Below are 17,488 nucleotides of genomic sequence, written 5' to 3' on the forward strand. Positions count from 1 at the left end.
ATCATCTTTCTTTTTAGATATATTTTTCCCACGTGGAATGTTTCCCTCTGTGTGTGTGTGTGTGTGTGTGTGTGTGTGTGTGTGACTGCTTTCCTATGATTTAGAAATGGAGGGCAAAGCTAATGATTTTTCTAAAAAGGCCAAAATGGCTATTTTCGGCCCATTATTTACAAAAAAGAATCTTATGCAAACTCTTAAAACATTTTCATTAGAAAGACCATGTTCTAAACCACCTGAAAAATTATATTTAGTTTTTGTAATGTAAGCATATAAGACCACAGAAAAGACAGACAAGATGGAGGTGAATTGAAAATGGACCCATATTCTGCTGATACTCAAACTGAATCTGACATCTTTTATTATGTTCTACAATTTTTAGTACTCTCTGTGGAAGATAGTATCAGAAGTCCTGATGACTGTAAAATGAGTACAAATCAGAAAAACTGCATGTAAGTTTAAACAATGTGACAGCAGTATAAAATCTGCAGGCTATTTACACAATGTATGCTCTAGCTGTTATGCAACAGTCTCACTACCAGTGCCTCGGTAATTCACAGATTGTAAAGTTTATGGTCAGTTTGATTCTGCAGTTGTAGCAGAAAAATAGACTGAAATATGTCAAGATGAGTTGTGACAAGACAACCATTTTTTTTAAGTTTTTTGAGTTATTCACACTTTAACTCATCATGACTTTTGATAATGCCTTCTCCAGAGAGTATTAAACAACTTTAGAACACAAAAAGTCAGGTTTAATTTAAGTACTGGCAGAATATGGGCACTTTCAATGCACCTCCACTTCGTTGTCTTTTTTAGGGTCTCATATTCTCATATTGTAAAACCAAATGTAGTTTTTTTAGGTGATTTAGCACATTGTCTTTCTAATGAAAATGACTTCAGAGTTTGCAGAAGACTTTTGTGAAAGTGGGTCAAAAATTGTCATTTTTTGTGTTTTTAGTTACCAAAAACTCGCAGATGCACTGTTGATAGCCATGCTATGAGATCAGACAAATGACTATACCTCTCGAAGTACAAGATTCTTCATCCAAAATTTTAGCAAAATCCACGATTGTCATGCAGGACCCTCTACACTACTTAGCATGGAATGACCCAAAGGATCAAGTGCTAATTACTGCTGTTAAAATTAACAGTATTTTAGCCTAACCTGTTTGGAAAATGAGAAAAAAATTCCAGGCATATTTAAATTTCACAAAAAAAAAAAAAAAGAGCAGCAGCTTGATTTTGGAAATTATTTCACGAATGTGATGTTTTCACTAATATGAGGTTTGTTAAAAATGAATTTTAGAGTTCTTATGACAGTTGCTCTAGGACCAACAATTATATTAATTAAATGCTGGATCTTTTTTCTGAGTCCTTTAAACGGGATTAACCATACATATATGGGTCTGCAGTGCACACAGTTGATTACATAGAATAATGCTACTGGCTGATGTGCCACATGACACTCATCGTATTGTTCCTAATCAACATCCCATCATCTACTTTCTTATTTGCTCATCACTAAAATAGCAACCAAGGGTTCTAGAAAAATTGATATAAACACTTGGTGGTTGTTAATGGTTTTAGTGAAACTTTCATTAAAACAGGTGAGGAACATGCTAAATACTGAAGGCTGGTACTGCTGACATATCTTAGTGTCACCTGCAGTGTCACATGAGCAGGTAATGGGGAGGAGTGTATAAAGTACTGACAATGCTGACCACCATGTATGACACATTCTGTCAACTCTTTTGGTTATTCTATACCAGTTTTCTTCTCTTTTCAAACTCTCTGTAACGAAGATGACTGTCTTAAAATTTTTCTAGACCACACAAACTTTATGGATATCAGAGACAGCAAGTTATTTTCACATTTTATTTGAATACTATGTTTTAACATAGTAAATATGAAAAAAAACTGTTGCAAAACTGACAGGTTCCAGAACCTTCTTGGTATCCTTACACAGAAATCTTTTTATGTCTCAAATTGACAAGCTACTTGGATACTGAAAAACATAGTCCAGCTGGAGGAAACATTCCTGTAAATATCTGTAACAAATGTTCTTCTCCCACTTAATGATGTTTCATCTTTCTGAACTAAAATTATCTAAGTAAAACTGGAAAAAGACAATTTTACTGAACACATAAGGAGCATTATAGGAGTCAGTCCACTCACCCGACAGTATTCCTTTGTAGCAACCACTTCATATGTACCCAATGTCAATTCTGGTCTTTCAAAACGGTCGACACGTTGCCCAGTATGGTCTAGATGCTGGAAATACTCAGCTGGCACTGAGCATAGAAAATATTTTACAATATAGCACAATACGATGTCTTTTTTTTTTTTTTTTATATTTAAGCAAGGAATCAATGTTACTCCTTAGGCATACATACAAATTTAAAATTTTGCTGGTAAACTAAAAAATAAGAAGCAGAAAGACAATGAAGATTTCAGAGTTAAAACAGCATTTTGTAGATGTTAAGTAAGAGTATATGATGGGGTGCACAAATCATGTCTTCCATCATAAAGGGTGAAAATAATGAGTTGTGATTGGCCACTAAAATTACATTCTTCTTCAGTAGACAAGCATGTATGCTCACACACTCCACACACTACACTGTTATGGCTGGCATGGAGGCGGGGCGGGGGGGGGGGCGGGGGGTGAGCGACAGGGAGGGAGGGAGAGAACGAACAACCATTTTTGGCTCATAGACCATCATCAGGTTCCTCGAAACATTTACAGCACACTAGGCTATGAAATCAATGTCCTCAAATAAAAAACCACAAATTCATGACTGTTGTCAAAAAGTAAATGTGCCAAATACAGCATTCAATTATGTTATGTTAACTGAGGTGTTTTTCTTGTTGTAGGCTAACTAAGTGATCAATGTATAACGAGATATAAAGTCTTTACTCATTCCCTGTAATAAGAGTTACCTTGTTTTCCCAATTTCTCTTCCTCTTGATGTGGGGGGTCCTGCTATCCAGCACCAAGTATTTGACCACTGACTTCTTTTCTGATTGCAGAGGGACTAGGGTTATAAGACAGGTTCTACATTTAAACAAGTCGCTACAAAATCACAAAATGCGGTTTCATAATTCTTCTATATTCAAATAAATTCTCAACTCACAACAACTGATAATTAACAGAGTTTTTCAGACAACATTATCATACATGATGCTTCAATGCTTGGCAAAAACCATCTGTTCCTACTTAACTTGAGATAGCATAGCAAAGAGTTTCTACAACAACATTGATTTTTATTTAGTGGCTCAAATGGATCTGAGCACTATAGGATTTAACAGCTGAGGTCATCAGTCCCCTAGAACTTAGAACTACTTAAACCTAACTAACCTAAGGACATCACACACATCCATGCCCGAGGCAGGATTCGAACCTGCGACTGTTTTATTTAGTGCTCAACCATTTTTGTCAGGCCTCTTTCTTCTTTGGTGACCGCAGCACCCCCAAAGCACAACTAGAAAGTGCAAGTGACCCCTCACTGGCCAGTCCAAATTACACACCTGTCGTTGCATTCTGTGCTGTGTCCGCATTTTTCTTTCTGATTTATGCACAAAGTCCAACAAACACAGAATCAGTAGATGCTCTTTACATTGCAGTAATTTATATCAAGTTTTTCACATGCACATCTTTCGCTGGTCTAATAAAAGAAAAGTGAGACATGTTGCTAGGCTCACTACAGATTCCCCATTAAGATGAAAGACGTTGCGTGGAATAACTTGCACAACAAGAGATAGTGTGGCTTACCTTATAAGCAATCCATATATGAATTTCACTTTTATATTGAGGCCTCTTGTGACCTCCTTTCAGCATCAAACTGATACATTACAATCATCATCAGTTTTCTTGCATCAGTCACCATGAGTTAAAACCCATTTATTCTGGCCACGTTAAAATTCCTGTCTTTGTATTTCATTGTGTCTTACTTTCACATTTACAAATATTTGCACTGTTCTCATTCACTGTGTATTCAAGAAGGGAAAGTCTAAGGAATCAATCGAGTCCCAGTATGTCCAATGCTTTGACTATCTTGGAGAATACTTCCTTTTCTTCATTCAGTTTACTTTCCTATTTTTGTATTTTTATATTCACTAAATTCTTTTGACAGATACAATGAACATGCAGTATTGCCTTTACAAGGTAAGTGCTCCTTCATTGTTTCTATATATGTAACTCACGCTTACAATCATATGCCTCATCTCTCACCATATACTTTTACCATTTCTAATATTAAACACTTCTCCTCAGCACAGTTATCTTACCCAAACCCTATACAAAATATTACTTTCTTACTTCCTTTTTTTCTCTTATCACTCTTATTTCTCAATCTTATTATCTGTGTGTTATGTAAGTGCCTCTGAATAACTTAGCTCATTTTTTTAACTTGTACCTCCTCCTGTCCTATTTCCCCCCTGTTCAGATGATATCACTAATGTAAGGTACAACCATTCAACTTACTGGAGAAAACTGAACACCTTAATGAGACTGGATCTTAACAGGGTAAGACGCCCTGTAAAAGCTTTAATAAATGCCTTCTCTGAAAACTATGTAGAACAGATAGATAGGATCTCCACTCATCATGAAAATACAATATAATAGATCTGATGGCAACAGATAGACCTGACTCCTTTGAGGATGTCCACATTGAAACTGGTATCAGTGACCACAACACTGATGTGGCAACAAAGGTTACGAAAGTACAAAGGATAACTAAAACAAGCAGAAAGATATGTAAGTTCAGTTAACTAGATTTAAAAAATCCTTAGTGTTATATCTCAATGAGGAACTTTAAACTTTTAGCACAGGGTATGAGCATGTACAGGAACTTTAACTCAAGTTTAAAGAATAGCTGACCATCCATTTGTTAGATCATACCCAGTATAACAATTCATAATGGGAGGAAGCCTCCATGGTATACAGTCACTGTAAAGAAACTTCTAAAAAAAAACAGATTACTGCGTAACAGGTGTAAAACAAAGCATAGGGCTGTAGATAAAGATACTGAATGTGTGATGCCTTCACTGAGTATATAGCAGAATATTGCCAAGTGATCTTTCTCAGAACACAAAGAAATTCTGGTCATATGTAAAGGCTGTTAGTGGTACCAAAGTCACTAGTGAAAGACTGGAACGGAAATTGAATGTAATAATACAAAAGCTGAAATGCTCAACTCCATTTTCAAATGTTCCTTTACAAAGGAAAACCGAGGAGAATTCCCCAATTTAATCCTCGTACCACTGAAAAGATGGATGAAATAAGTAGTAGAGTCAGTGGTATTGAGAAACAGTTGAAATCATTAAAATTGAACAAAGCTCCAGGGCCCAATGGAACCCTCATCAGATTCTACACTGAATTTGCAGCTAAGTTAGACACTCCTATAACTATAATCTATTGTAGATCCCTCGAATGAAAAACCGTGCCCAGTTCTTGGAGGGAATTACAGGTCATACCCATCTACAAGAAGGGAAGTAGAAGTGTTCCACAAAACTACCGTCCAATATCCTTGATATCAATTTGTTGGAGAATCTTAAAACATATTCTGAGCTCAAACATTATGAGGTATCTTTAACATAATAACCTCCTCAATGCCAACAAGTACAGATTACAAAAATATTGATCATGTGAAACCCAATTCACATTTTTCTTGTATGACACACTGAAAGCTTTCGATCAAGGCAGTCAGGCAGATGCAGTGGTGCTTGATTTCCAAAAAGCATTCAACTCTAAACCACACCTACACTTCCAGTCAAAACTACAATCATATGGAGTACCAAATGAGATTTGTGACTGAACTGAGGACTTTTTGGTAGGGAGGACACAGCATGTTATGTTGTATGGTGAGACTGTCAGATGAAGAAGTAACTTCAGGTGTGCCTCAGTGAAATGTGTTGTGACCCTTGCTGTTCCTGTTGTATATTAATGACCATGCAGATCATATTAATAGTAACCTCAGACTTTTTGCAGATGATGCAGTTATCAATAATGAAGTAGTATGTGAAAAAAGCTGCATAAATATACAGTCAGATCTTGGAAAGATTTCAAACTGGTGCAGAGATTGGCAAGTTGCTTTAAGCATTCAGAAATTTACCTAACAGCAGTGAGTCACTGTTGGAATCTGCCAACTCATACGAATACCTGGGTATAAGACATTATGGAAATGAATGCTGCAAACCAGCTTTACTAATGTAATATGTATTTTTTTAATATTTCACACAATAGGCCTGTTTTGGCTTATTTGCCATTATCAAGTGACCTGCGAAATAACATTAGTAAGATTATATGTACAAACATTGTGGCTATTTTATGTTTACATTTGCACTGGTACTTAAATATAGTTGGAAGTGATGACCACATTGCATCTATAGTAAAGTCTTCCAGCTATGTCCTGGTAAGTATAACAGTTCTTACTGAAACATAACAGGAAGACTTTACTATAGATGTAATATGGTCATCACTTCCAACTAGAAGTAAGTACCAGCACACATGTAAATGTAAAACAGCCACAATTTATGTACAGATAATCTTATTACTGTTATTTTGCAGGTCACTTTATGATGGCAACAAGCCGAAATGGGCCCATCATGTAAAATATGAAAAAACCTATTATCTTACTGCAGCTGGTTTAAAGCATTCATTTCCATAATGTCTTACAACAACATATACTATCCTGCAGGTCCTACAGAACATAAAACATCTGGGTGTAACACTTTCTGAGGATATGACATGGAACGATAACATCAGTTCCAGTCGTGGATAAAGCAGGTGGTAGACTTCGGTTTATTGATAGAATACTAAGGAAGTGCAAACAGTCTACAAAGGAGATAGCTTACAAATAACTGTCACCATCCTACAATATTGCTCAAGTATGTGGGACCCATGCCAAATAGGACTAATGGGGGATATTGGATGTAAACAGAAAAGGCCAGCACGAATGGTCACATATTGGTTTGATCCATGGGAGAGTGTTACAGAGATACTGAAGAAACTGAACTGGAAGACTCACAAAGATAGAGAAACTATTCTGAGAAAGTCTATTAAAGTCTCAAGAACCAACTTTAAATGATGACTCTAGGAATATGCTACAATCCTGTTCATGTCACTCACTTTGGTATTGTGAGAATACAATTAGAATAATTACTGCATGCACAGCGGCATTCAAACAATAATATTCCCATGCTCCATATGTGAATGGAACAGGAAGAAACCCTAATACCTGGTACAATGGGACGTACCCCCTGCCACGAATCTCATGGTGGTTTACAGAGTATACAGGGTGATCCATGAAGATATGCAAAAATTTTAATATGTTATGCTGCAAGTAAAACTAAAGAAAAAAGCTCATATAAACATAGGTCTCCAAATGTTTAGTTACAGAGTTATGGCTATAGGTTTTGCCTGAAATTTAGCAACTTCGCTGATATGAAGCCATCGCAAAACTGTACAAGGTTAAAGTAAAGCACGATTTCCATTTACTTTGTTGTTATTGATCTGGTGAATCTAATAAAACATGTCCCAGATGTGTATCTGCAGCAGTTTTACAGAATATCCAGAAAAGCAAAGACATAATTTCATAAAACTTAATTTATTAACAATTAGGCTCAATTTTTTTTTTTTTATTCCAGACAATTGCACAAAGTTTTCAACAGAAGTTGTAGATAATTTAATTTTGGAAAAATGATGGTAATAACATTGACTGAAACTGTATGAATGAGTCAGATAATCTGCTTTTATTAAAACCACAGCACATCTGAATTCGTGTTAAACTGGAAAAAACAAAGCTCAGTGTTAAGGAAGTTGTAAGCTCAGTGTTAAGGAAGTTGTACAGTGTATCTACAGTTTCACAATACGTTCATAATAAATGTTCAATGTCTCATGTGAGTTCAATGCATTTAGCTGAATGTGTATGAACAGATTTTGTTGCTCATTTTAGCTTCACAGGGTTGTTCTTAATTTCATCTATTGCATTCATAACGCAAGTAATGTCTCATGTGTATCGACTTTGTCCTCAAACTAAACGATACTGAAAACTGATTTGTTTCAAGGTTAGGAAATGACTGAAACAACTCACTAATGGTTGCCAACAATGAAAAACGTTTCTACATTCTTAATGGAAAGTAAACAAATTTACCCATATAATAATCTTTGCTTCTCTAGGTGTTCTGGAAAACTACCACAGATACACGTCTGGGGCATGTTTTATTAGATTCACCAAACCAATAACAACAAAGTAAATGGAAATCGTGCTTTACTTTAACCTCGTACAGTTTTGCGATGGCTTCATATAAGCGAAGTTGCTAAATTTCATGCAAAATATTTTGTTAGCCATAGTTCCATAACTAAACATTTGTGGACCTATGTTTATATGAACTTCTTTCCTTAGTTTTACTTCTAGAAAAGCATATTAAAATATTTGCATATCTTCGTGAATCACCCTGTAGGTGTAGATGGTACATGGGCCAAAACTGGTTGTTCAATAACTAAATTTTATGAGCAGCTCTTGGTGGTAAATCATCGTTGCCTTACAGCCTGTGATCTAGTCATTTATGCAATGAAGCTTTTGAACATTATGTATCTGTACTTTTACTTCAAGTTCTAATAGGAACACACGGCCTCCACAGAAGCAATACAACTACTTAATTTTACCTAAAGTATACAAACAACGATACTGCACTTCAAATCCAGAACACATTCAATGAAATGATAAAAATAATCAGATCCCTACAAAGCACCAGCTCTTCTGGATACAATGGAATGTCAACCAGGGACTAAAATTATACAGTGACGATCAGCAATATACGAGGTGCTATCCAAAATTTTCAGGACGGGACTGTTGAAAACCTTACCTTAGGACTAATGATCACCATCACCCTTGAAATAGTTCCCATCCGCACGTATACACTGGTCCCAGCACTTCTGCCACTGGTCAAACGTTTTCTGGAAGTCCTGTACTTTGAGGGTGTTTATCACCATCAGCGACGCTTCTTGAACCCACTCTAGAGTGTCGAACCGACAGCCTTTTAACTTGAGTTTCAGTTCTGGGAATGGCGCTAAGTCACAAGGTGCCAAATCTGGGAAGTATGGTGGGTAGGGTACAACCACCATGTTGTTTTTTGCGTAAAACTTCCTGGTGAGCAAGGACGTGCGACAGGGCACGTTACCATTATGCAGCAGCCAGTACCCTAGACGCCAAAGTTTAGGCCTTTGTCGCAGCACATTTTCACGGAGCCATCGCAAAAGTCACAGTAGTATGCAGAATTCACTTTTTGGTTGGGTGGGACCAATTCTTTGTACACAATTCCCTTGCTATCAAAGAAAACGATGATCATGCTCTTCACTTTGCTCTTCACCTGTCTCACTTTTTTGGGTCTCAAACACAGGCGTACGGCTCGTGCTCTGTCCCACAAACACTTGCTGAATCATTGCAAGGGTCTCCGTAGCACTTTTCCCAAGACTCGCACAGAATTTGATACACACACGCTGTTCTGCTCGTGGATCCATTGTAAAATCACCACACACCAAAACAGTAGTACAGAAATCACTGTGGACACGCAACACGTCCTCCCAACTGAATGCCACTCTGCACACTGACTCATCAGATACGCAGCTCTGGCAACCTAGTGGTGCAAAGATCTACTACTACTTTCCAGATAGCAGAGCCAGTCCTGAAAATTTTGGATTCCACCTCGTATTGTGCTATTTATGTAATCAGTCTATGAAAACTGGGCTATTTCCTAATAGATTAAAACATGCAACAATGATGCTAATACATAAAGGTGAGAGGGTAGTGTACAACACCCCACATGGATTTCACAAAGGGCTCTCCACAGATGGGACAATATTCAGTCTCGAAATGAACTGAAGAAAGTATCCTGTAGGGACTCACTCACTCTCTCTCTCTCTCTCTCTCTCTCTCTCTCTCTCTCTCTCTCTGTGTGTGTGTGTGTGTGTGTGTGTGTGTGTGTGTGTGTGTGTGTGTGAGAGAGAGAGAGAGAGAGAGAGAGAGAGAGAGAGAGAGAGAGATCTATTTTCAAGAAAGGCCTTGCTGGCCAAAAGTTTATTTGTGACAGTCTTGTTGCATCTATCTGCAACTCAGCATCTCCGCTATATGGTGAGTGGCAACTTTTCTTTCCTAATATTGTTAGAACCATTAGCTTGGCTAGAATCCTATTTACATAACAAAATAAAAACAGACTTGCCCTGACAAGTGCAGGTGAAGCAATAAAAGCAGAGTAGGGAACTATTAAGTACAGTGTTCCCCAGGGCTTGATCCTTGGAGCACTGATCATTGTAAGAGTATGTTAATGACCTTCCACCATCCGTAAAACAAAATACAAATGTAGTAATGTTTGCTGATTATATTACTGTCTTGTTCAAGGGTGTGAAATCCTCAATGCAGATTACAGCTGAAACAATACAGCAAATATACAAATGGTTCATAGCAAATAGTGTATCATTAAACCTCCCAAAAACAAATTTAATGCAGTTTCAGACAGCAAATAACATGCTTTAACTCCTTGAAATAGATATCAATGGTAAGAAAACCAAATGAAACTTCACACATAGTATTTCTAGAAATACAAATGGATATTAAATTAAGATGTAATGAACATATCTATTACATGCACAAGAAAATAATCTCAGCATGCTTTTTGCACTAAGAGCTATTTTGCCCTACATTGACATGAAAACAATAATGTTGTCATATTTTGCATATTTCCACACTCTGATCTCTTATGGTATAATGTTATTGGGAAATGCTGCAAAAGTGAAAAGAGAGCTATGAGGTTGATCTGTGGTGTTTCAGATCTGACATCCTGTATGCACCTATTCAAGACACTAGCGATACTGACAAGTCAGTACACCTACTCAATGATGATATACGTAAACAACAAAAATGTTCCAAACTAACTGTGATAATAACAGTCATAACACATGCCAGAAGCAAAACCTTCACAAAGACACAGCTACTCTCAATATAGTACAAAAAGGAGTTATCCAGACTGGAACAATAATTTACAAGAAGCTCCCTTAGAATACAAAAATACCACTGACAACCCTCATGTACTCCAAGTTCCCGAGTTAGAGTTTTGGTCCAACACACAGTTTTAATCTGCCAGTAAGTTTCTTACATGCTATTTCACATATTTTACCACATATTCTGTCAATTTCTTCCTAAAGAAATGCCAAGATCTGCAGGGTACTATCCTTTTCATAACAGATATCCACTTTCCTGACTGCAAATACTGTGAGACTGAGGGCAATGTATTTCCTACATTAAATTATACATACTAAAAGAAAACTGCAAACTATTGATTTCAGCACCTGATCCAGTTTTCTCCTTCTTTGGAAATAAAACAGTAATGGGCTTGTTTCGTTGCAATCATTCTCAATGATCTCTTCTATAGACCTACCATTTGCTTAAAAAAATTAAAAAAATATAACAAAATCCTTCCTGTTGCTACTTCACAGTGCTTTTTCTAGTTAATACTTCTCCCATTAGTTTGCTAATGAGTAAATTTCTTAACAATAATTGTAGTGTATTGTCAGTCACACAGCAATCAGTACCATCATTTCATTCTTGTTACATATATCAACAAAAATAACCAGTGTTCAAAAATACTGTATGAAAAGATTTAAAAAATCTACTCACTAAGCGGTGGCAGGAGAAACCACAACAAAGACTTGGAAATGCATGAGCTTTTGAACTCACGGCCTCATTCTAGCAGATGGGTTGAAGGGAAAGGAAGACAATGAAGGAAAAGGACCACCGAGATTTACGAAATGGAAGAGTTACAGAAAAGTCACTCAGATTCCTGGATCAGGGGAGACTTACTGGATGGGATGAGAAAGGAAGACTGACTGAATGTTGGTGTGTGCACTCTTAAGAGATTTCAAAACCTGAGACCTTAAAGGTGGAAGACACGATAATAAGAAAGTCCAGATTACTAAAAAAACATTGTACAAGAGACAATAAGATCAGAATGTGTGTGTGTGTGTTTTAGGGGTGCCCAACATTGAGGTTGTCAGTGCAAGATCAGAAAGCTTCAAGCGTCATATGTGGTGGAGAGATGAGGGGAGCAGGAAAAAAATTGACAGGTTGGAAAATAAAAATAAAGAAAAATAAAATTGAGTGAAGAAAAGGAACAGTTACTGAAAAGAAATGCTGAGACCACAGAAATTAATTAAATTTAGGTAACGTGGGTGATTAGAACCAAGCACATGTTGTAAGGCCAGTTCCCACTTGTAGAGTTTTGAGAAACTTGTGTCAGGAAGAAAAATACAGTTGTCACGTGCAGCGAAACAGGCACCAAGGTCATGACTGACACCTTGTAGAGAAAGTGCTCTGCAACATGATATTGTGTTTGCCAGTACACACACACTGTCTATGTCAATTCATCCTAACAGATAACTCAATGATATTCATACTAATGTAGAAGACTGAACAGTGTTTATGTAATAGCTGGTATATGACAAGTGTCATTTCACAGGTGGCTCTTCCTTTAATACTGTACTTTTTGTCAGTTACCTGGCTGGTGCAGGAAGATGTATCAGGCAAGTCTTACGCACGGGAAGGCACAGGGGCAGGAACCACAGGTTAGAGAAATGGGTGTAGAAGAGGCATAGGGTCTGAACACACAATACTGTTGAGGTTTTTTTTTTTTTGGGGGGGGGGGGGGGAGAGGGGTGAATGACAAGAGATTATTCCATATGGGATGAGGTAAATACCACACAAAATTAACCTCATTTAAGGGCACAATTCTACAGTCACAGCCCTGTCTGTGTAACTAATTAATACAACAAAATCAGGATGGTATGTAATGACAAGTGGTGTACTTCTAAGCTGCTTGTTGGATATGATGGCCCAAGAAATCTGTTTTTGAACTAGGCTGGTGGGATAACTATGTGAAGTGAAGCCTGAGGTGAGCTTGGTGGTGTATTGCACATATCCAGATCTTATGTTTCTCTTTGTGCACTCACTCTTGGTGAGTAGATATTTTATCTATCCACATTTATTTTGTTTCGTAAAATGATGATTTTTAAAATTACAGGCACTCTGAGGTTTTTGGCTTGTATCGTATTTTGTGAAACCAACTAACTGTGGTGAGATGAGAGAGAAGAAGACATGCCCATAAAGCAAGTGCAGAAAACAGTACCCTGTTTGCAGTTAATCCCAAGTGATAAGGTCATGTAAAGCAATCTCTGGAATAAGTTTTAAATAAAGGGACTAACAGTTTTTGCCCAAATCATGTTTTGCGAAACCTCTACATTAATGAGACTTTAGTAGGTTGTGGCAAATTATATGTGTATAAAGACACACACAAAACTGTGTTATTTTGCATCTCACCTTCTGTTGTGGCTTTGCAGAAAGGACAGTGGAATCTTCGTCCTCCATCCACAAACTGCATGTAAGGGCACATATAGGCTTTGCAACGCGCACATCGAACAGGACCAATTTCTCCCATGTCTACCACTGGTGGTAGGTATTCTCCTTCTGCAGGCTGTGCCAAGGGGCTGATCACTAGCCCAAATGGTACAGCAGTCTGGAAGAATCAACAGCTAGCATGCAACCCAGACTTTTGAAAATGAAAAAAAAAAATAAATAAATAAAAAAGAAATAAAATAACTAACGAGGACACATGGAACATTTGTGGCATAATCAAAAACCCTATTATTCAGCAGTGTCCATCAGGGGAAAAAGTACCTTAAGTAACTGTGATCGAAAAATCGAACAGATTTCACTACACACACTAAGAAATCATCTCTTTAATTACTCTGTCATTGAGGGTCATTAGTCACAGAATACCTGACAACATCTATGAGGGAGAGACCTGAATGATTATTTTGGTCCCCTTTGAAATACCTCAAGAAGGTATCCAAACGAAGAATTTGGCAAATGGTACAATTACTAGACAGCTGAGTGTTAAGTATCAGAGTTAACATATTGATATTTGCTAATTTCAGTCCAGAGCATTTCAGTTAAATATTTAAATTCATAAAATTCTGTAGCAGATATTTTCAACTGAAACACATTCACTCAAGAATACTACAGCAATAATGTTGGAGTGAACTAATTTATTTTTAAAAGGGAAGAACAGCAATTGACAAAAAAGTTACCATATATTTTCTGTGGAGTATTTATTTCAATATTTCTTTTTCCAGAACGAATATTTGCTCTGCTGCAGAGTGTGTGCCAGTTTGAAACTTTCTGGCATATTAAAATTATTTGTCCGACTGGAACCTTTAACCTTATACCTCTGCCTTTCACAGTCAAGTGCCCTACTGACTGTTCTACCCAAGCACGACTCATGATTCTTCCTCACAGTTCTATTTCTGCCAGTGCTTCATCTCCTACCTTCCAAACTTCACAAAAGTTCTCCTGCATGCCTTGCGACACTAGTATTCCTGGAAGAAAGGAAGGAGTGTTAGTCTCATAAGGCATGCGAGACAACTTCTGTGAAGTATGGAATGTGGAGATGAAGTACTGGTGGAAGTAGAACTGTGAGGGCAGATTATGAGATGAAGTACTGGTGGAAGTAGAGCTGTGAGGGCAGATTACGAGTCACACTCTGGTACCTAGGCAGTAGAGCACTTGACTGTGAAAGGCAAAGATCCCTTATTCGAGTCCTGGTCCGACAAACAGTTTTAATCTGCCAGGAAGTTTTATAACTAATCTGAAAGTTTTTACGTATGATTGGAGAGCACGCTGGAGGCTTTTACAATGGATGAAGTGAGGGAAAGGGTATGGTAGGTACTCTCCAGTTCAGAACACTGTCACCACTAAGACTCCAATTTTAAGTGTCAAAGGAGATTAAAGGGAAACAGTGGTTCAAAGCAGAGTGAGACAGGGTTTTTGTCTATCCTGGTTGTTTTTTAATTTGTTCACTGAGCAGGCTGCGAAGGAAGCTAAGGAAAAATTTGGAAAGCAAATTCAAGTCCAGGAAGAAGGAATAAAAGCCATGAGGTTTCACTGGTGATATTTTAATTCAGTCAGAGGTGATAAAGGACTCTGAAGAGCAGTTGAACAAAATAAATATTGTCTTGAAAAGATATTATAAGACAAACAACAGCAAAAGTAAAACAATGGCCTGGCATACAGTCAGGTTAGATCAGATGATTCTGAAGGAGCGTGATTATAAAATGTGACACCAAAAGAAGCAGATGAGTTTTGTTACTTAGACCACAAAGTAACTGATGGACAAAGTACAGAGGATAAAAAATGCACATTGGCAATAGCAAGAAAATCATTACTGAACTGAGGAGTTTGTTAATAACAGATATAAAAATAAATGTTAGAAAATCTTTTCTATAGGTATTTGTCTAGAGGATAGCCTTTTTCAGAAGTATAAAGAGTTCAGGCAAGAAGAGGATAGAACCTTTTGGAATGTGGTGATACAGGTGAGTGTTGAGAGAAGGATAGAGCAAATAACTACAGAGGAAATACTGAACCAAGTTGGGGAAAAATAAATTTAAAGCACAACCTGACTACAAGAATGTATTGGTTGATAGGACACATCCTGAGGATCAAGGAATCATCAATTTGGTAATAGAGGGAAGTGTGTAAGGTAAAAACTGTAGATTAAGGCTCAAACGCAGTTCAACTGAATGTAGTTTGCAGCAGTTACACACAGATAAAAAGGCTTGCGTAGGATAGACTAGTGTGGAGTAATGCTTCGAATCAGTCTTTGGACTAAATACAACATCACCACCAGGTATAACAGCAATATAGACAACACAGGCTTTTAAATCACTAATGCTGATTATTCTCAATAGTCCTAACTGATCACTATACAGTCTTATATTGAGCAGTAAATAGTAACATCAATGCACAGTCTCTTACAAAGTATACGGATTGTACCTCACCTATAGCAATCTCGTCTTCAAGTAGCATTTATATTCAGCATTTTCCATTATTCACTGGATATATTCCAGTCTCTGTATTTCACTTCAGTACTTGCCCTGCGTGGCTGCATCTAGCACCATAGAAATTATTCTCTCTTGTCTCAATACATATCCTGTCATCTTGTTCCTTCTTCAAGTTCATGTTTTCTTACCGACTCTGTGGAGGACCTTATTTCTTATGGTATCATCCAACTTTTATTTTCAGCATGCTTCTGTACCAACACATCTCAAATGTTCTGGCACTCCATTTCTGGTTTTCACTTCCATACAATAATGAGCACCATGTTCTCACAAATTTCTTCCTTAAATTAAGGCCTATGCTGATACCAGTAGTCTTTTGGGAAGGAATGCCCTCTTTGCCTATACTAGTATGCTTTACATATATTTTTGTTTCATCCACAGGCACTACTTTGTTTCCAAGATGGCAGAATTTCTTCTCTTTATTTACTATGTGGTTCCCAGTTTTTATGTCATGTTCATCCATAATCTCATATCTTCCACTCCCAATCTTTGTCTTTCATTGGTTAACTCCAATCCATAATCTACACTTAGCAGTCTGTGCACTCTATTCAGCAAGTCCTGTAATTCTTCCTCACTTCACTGAGGATAGTTAAGTAAATCTTATAAATGATATCCTTTCAAGTTGAATTTAAATTCCACTCCTGAACTTTTCTTTCATTTCTGCCATTGCTTCTTCAATGTGTAGGTTGAACAATAAGGGAGAAAGACTGCATCCTTGGTTAACACCCTTTTCAGTTTAAGGACTTCTCTTTTGTTCTTCCATATTTATAATGATTCTGCTGCATACTGCATATTATGGGTCTTTCCCAGTAACTTCTACCTATTTCTGTGAGAATTTTTAACATCTTTCACCATTTAATGTTGATCACTTTTCCTGGGTTAACAATTCTTATGAAAGTATCTTGATTTTGATTAAATCTTGTCTCCATTATCATACAAAACATAACTGGCTTTTTCGTACCTTTATCTTCCTTGGAGCCAAACTGAGTCATATAGCACATCCTTATTTTTTCTAGTCTCCTGCATATTGTTTTGGTAAGCAAGCGATGGAAAATCCACGATGGAATGGCACAGTATAATGAAAAGGATAGTTGCTACTCACTATGTAGCAGAGATGCTGAATCAGAGAACGGCCAAAAAAAAAAACAACTGTTGGAAAGTCAGCTGTCAGCCAACAAGGTGTTTGTCAATGTAGACAACACACACACACACACACACACACACACACACACACACACACACACACACACAGTCTGGCAGCTAGAGCCAGACTGTGAGCAGCAGGGCGTTATGGGAGAGGTAACTGGGTGGGGGTTAGGAGTCTGGGGCGGGAAGGGGGAGGGAAGGGGGAGGGATAGAAGGGTAGGGGTGGGAGACAAAGTGCTGCTGGGAGCGTGCACGGACGAGGTGGAGAATGGGGTGGCTAGGTGCAGTTGGGAGGTTAGACGAAGGAGGGGTGAGAGGTTTAGTGGAAAAGGAGATGGCAAGGGGCTGGGAACAGGGGTTGTGTAAGGATAGATGAGGATATTGTGCAAGTTTGGCAGGTAG

At 37.6% G+C, this 17,488-nt stretch overlaps 1 protein-coding gene across 3 annotated transcripts in view; it reads right to left on the bottom strand.

Annotated features, from left to right (window-relative positions):
* LOC126093805 (protein transport protein Sec24C) overlaps positions 1–17,488 on the bottom strand; it is a 121,728-nt gene that overhangs the window by 52,128 nt on the left and 52,112 nt on the right. For all 3 annotated transcript variants that reach the window (XM_049908748.1, XM_049908749.1, XM_049908747.1), the window contains exons 7-8: positions 13,365–13,560; positions 2,173–2,288 (exon numbers count right to left, since the gene is read on the bottom strand). In XM_049908748.1, the coding sequence (XP_049764705.1) occupies positions 2,173–2,288; positions 13,365–13,560 (312 nt within the window). The remainder of the gene's footprint in view (positions 1–2,172; positions 2,289–13,364; positions 13,561–17,488) is intronic.

The sequence above is a fragment of the Schistocerca cancellata genome, chromosome 1 (assembly GCF_023864275.1).
Source record: "Schistocerca cancellata isolate TAMUIC-IGC-003103 chromosome 1, iqSchCanc2.1, whole genome shotgun sequence".
NCBI lineage: Eukaryota > Metazoa > Arthropoda > Insecta > Orthoptera > Acrididae > Schistocerca > Schistocerca cancellata.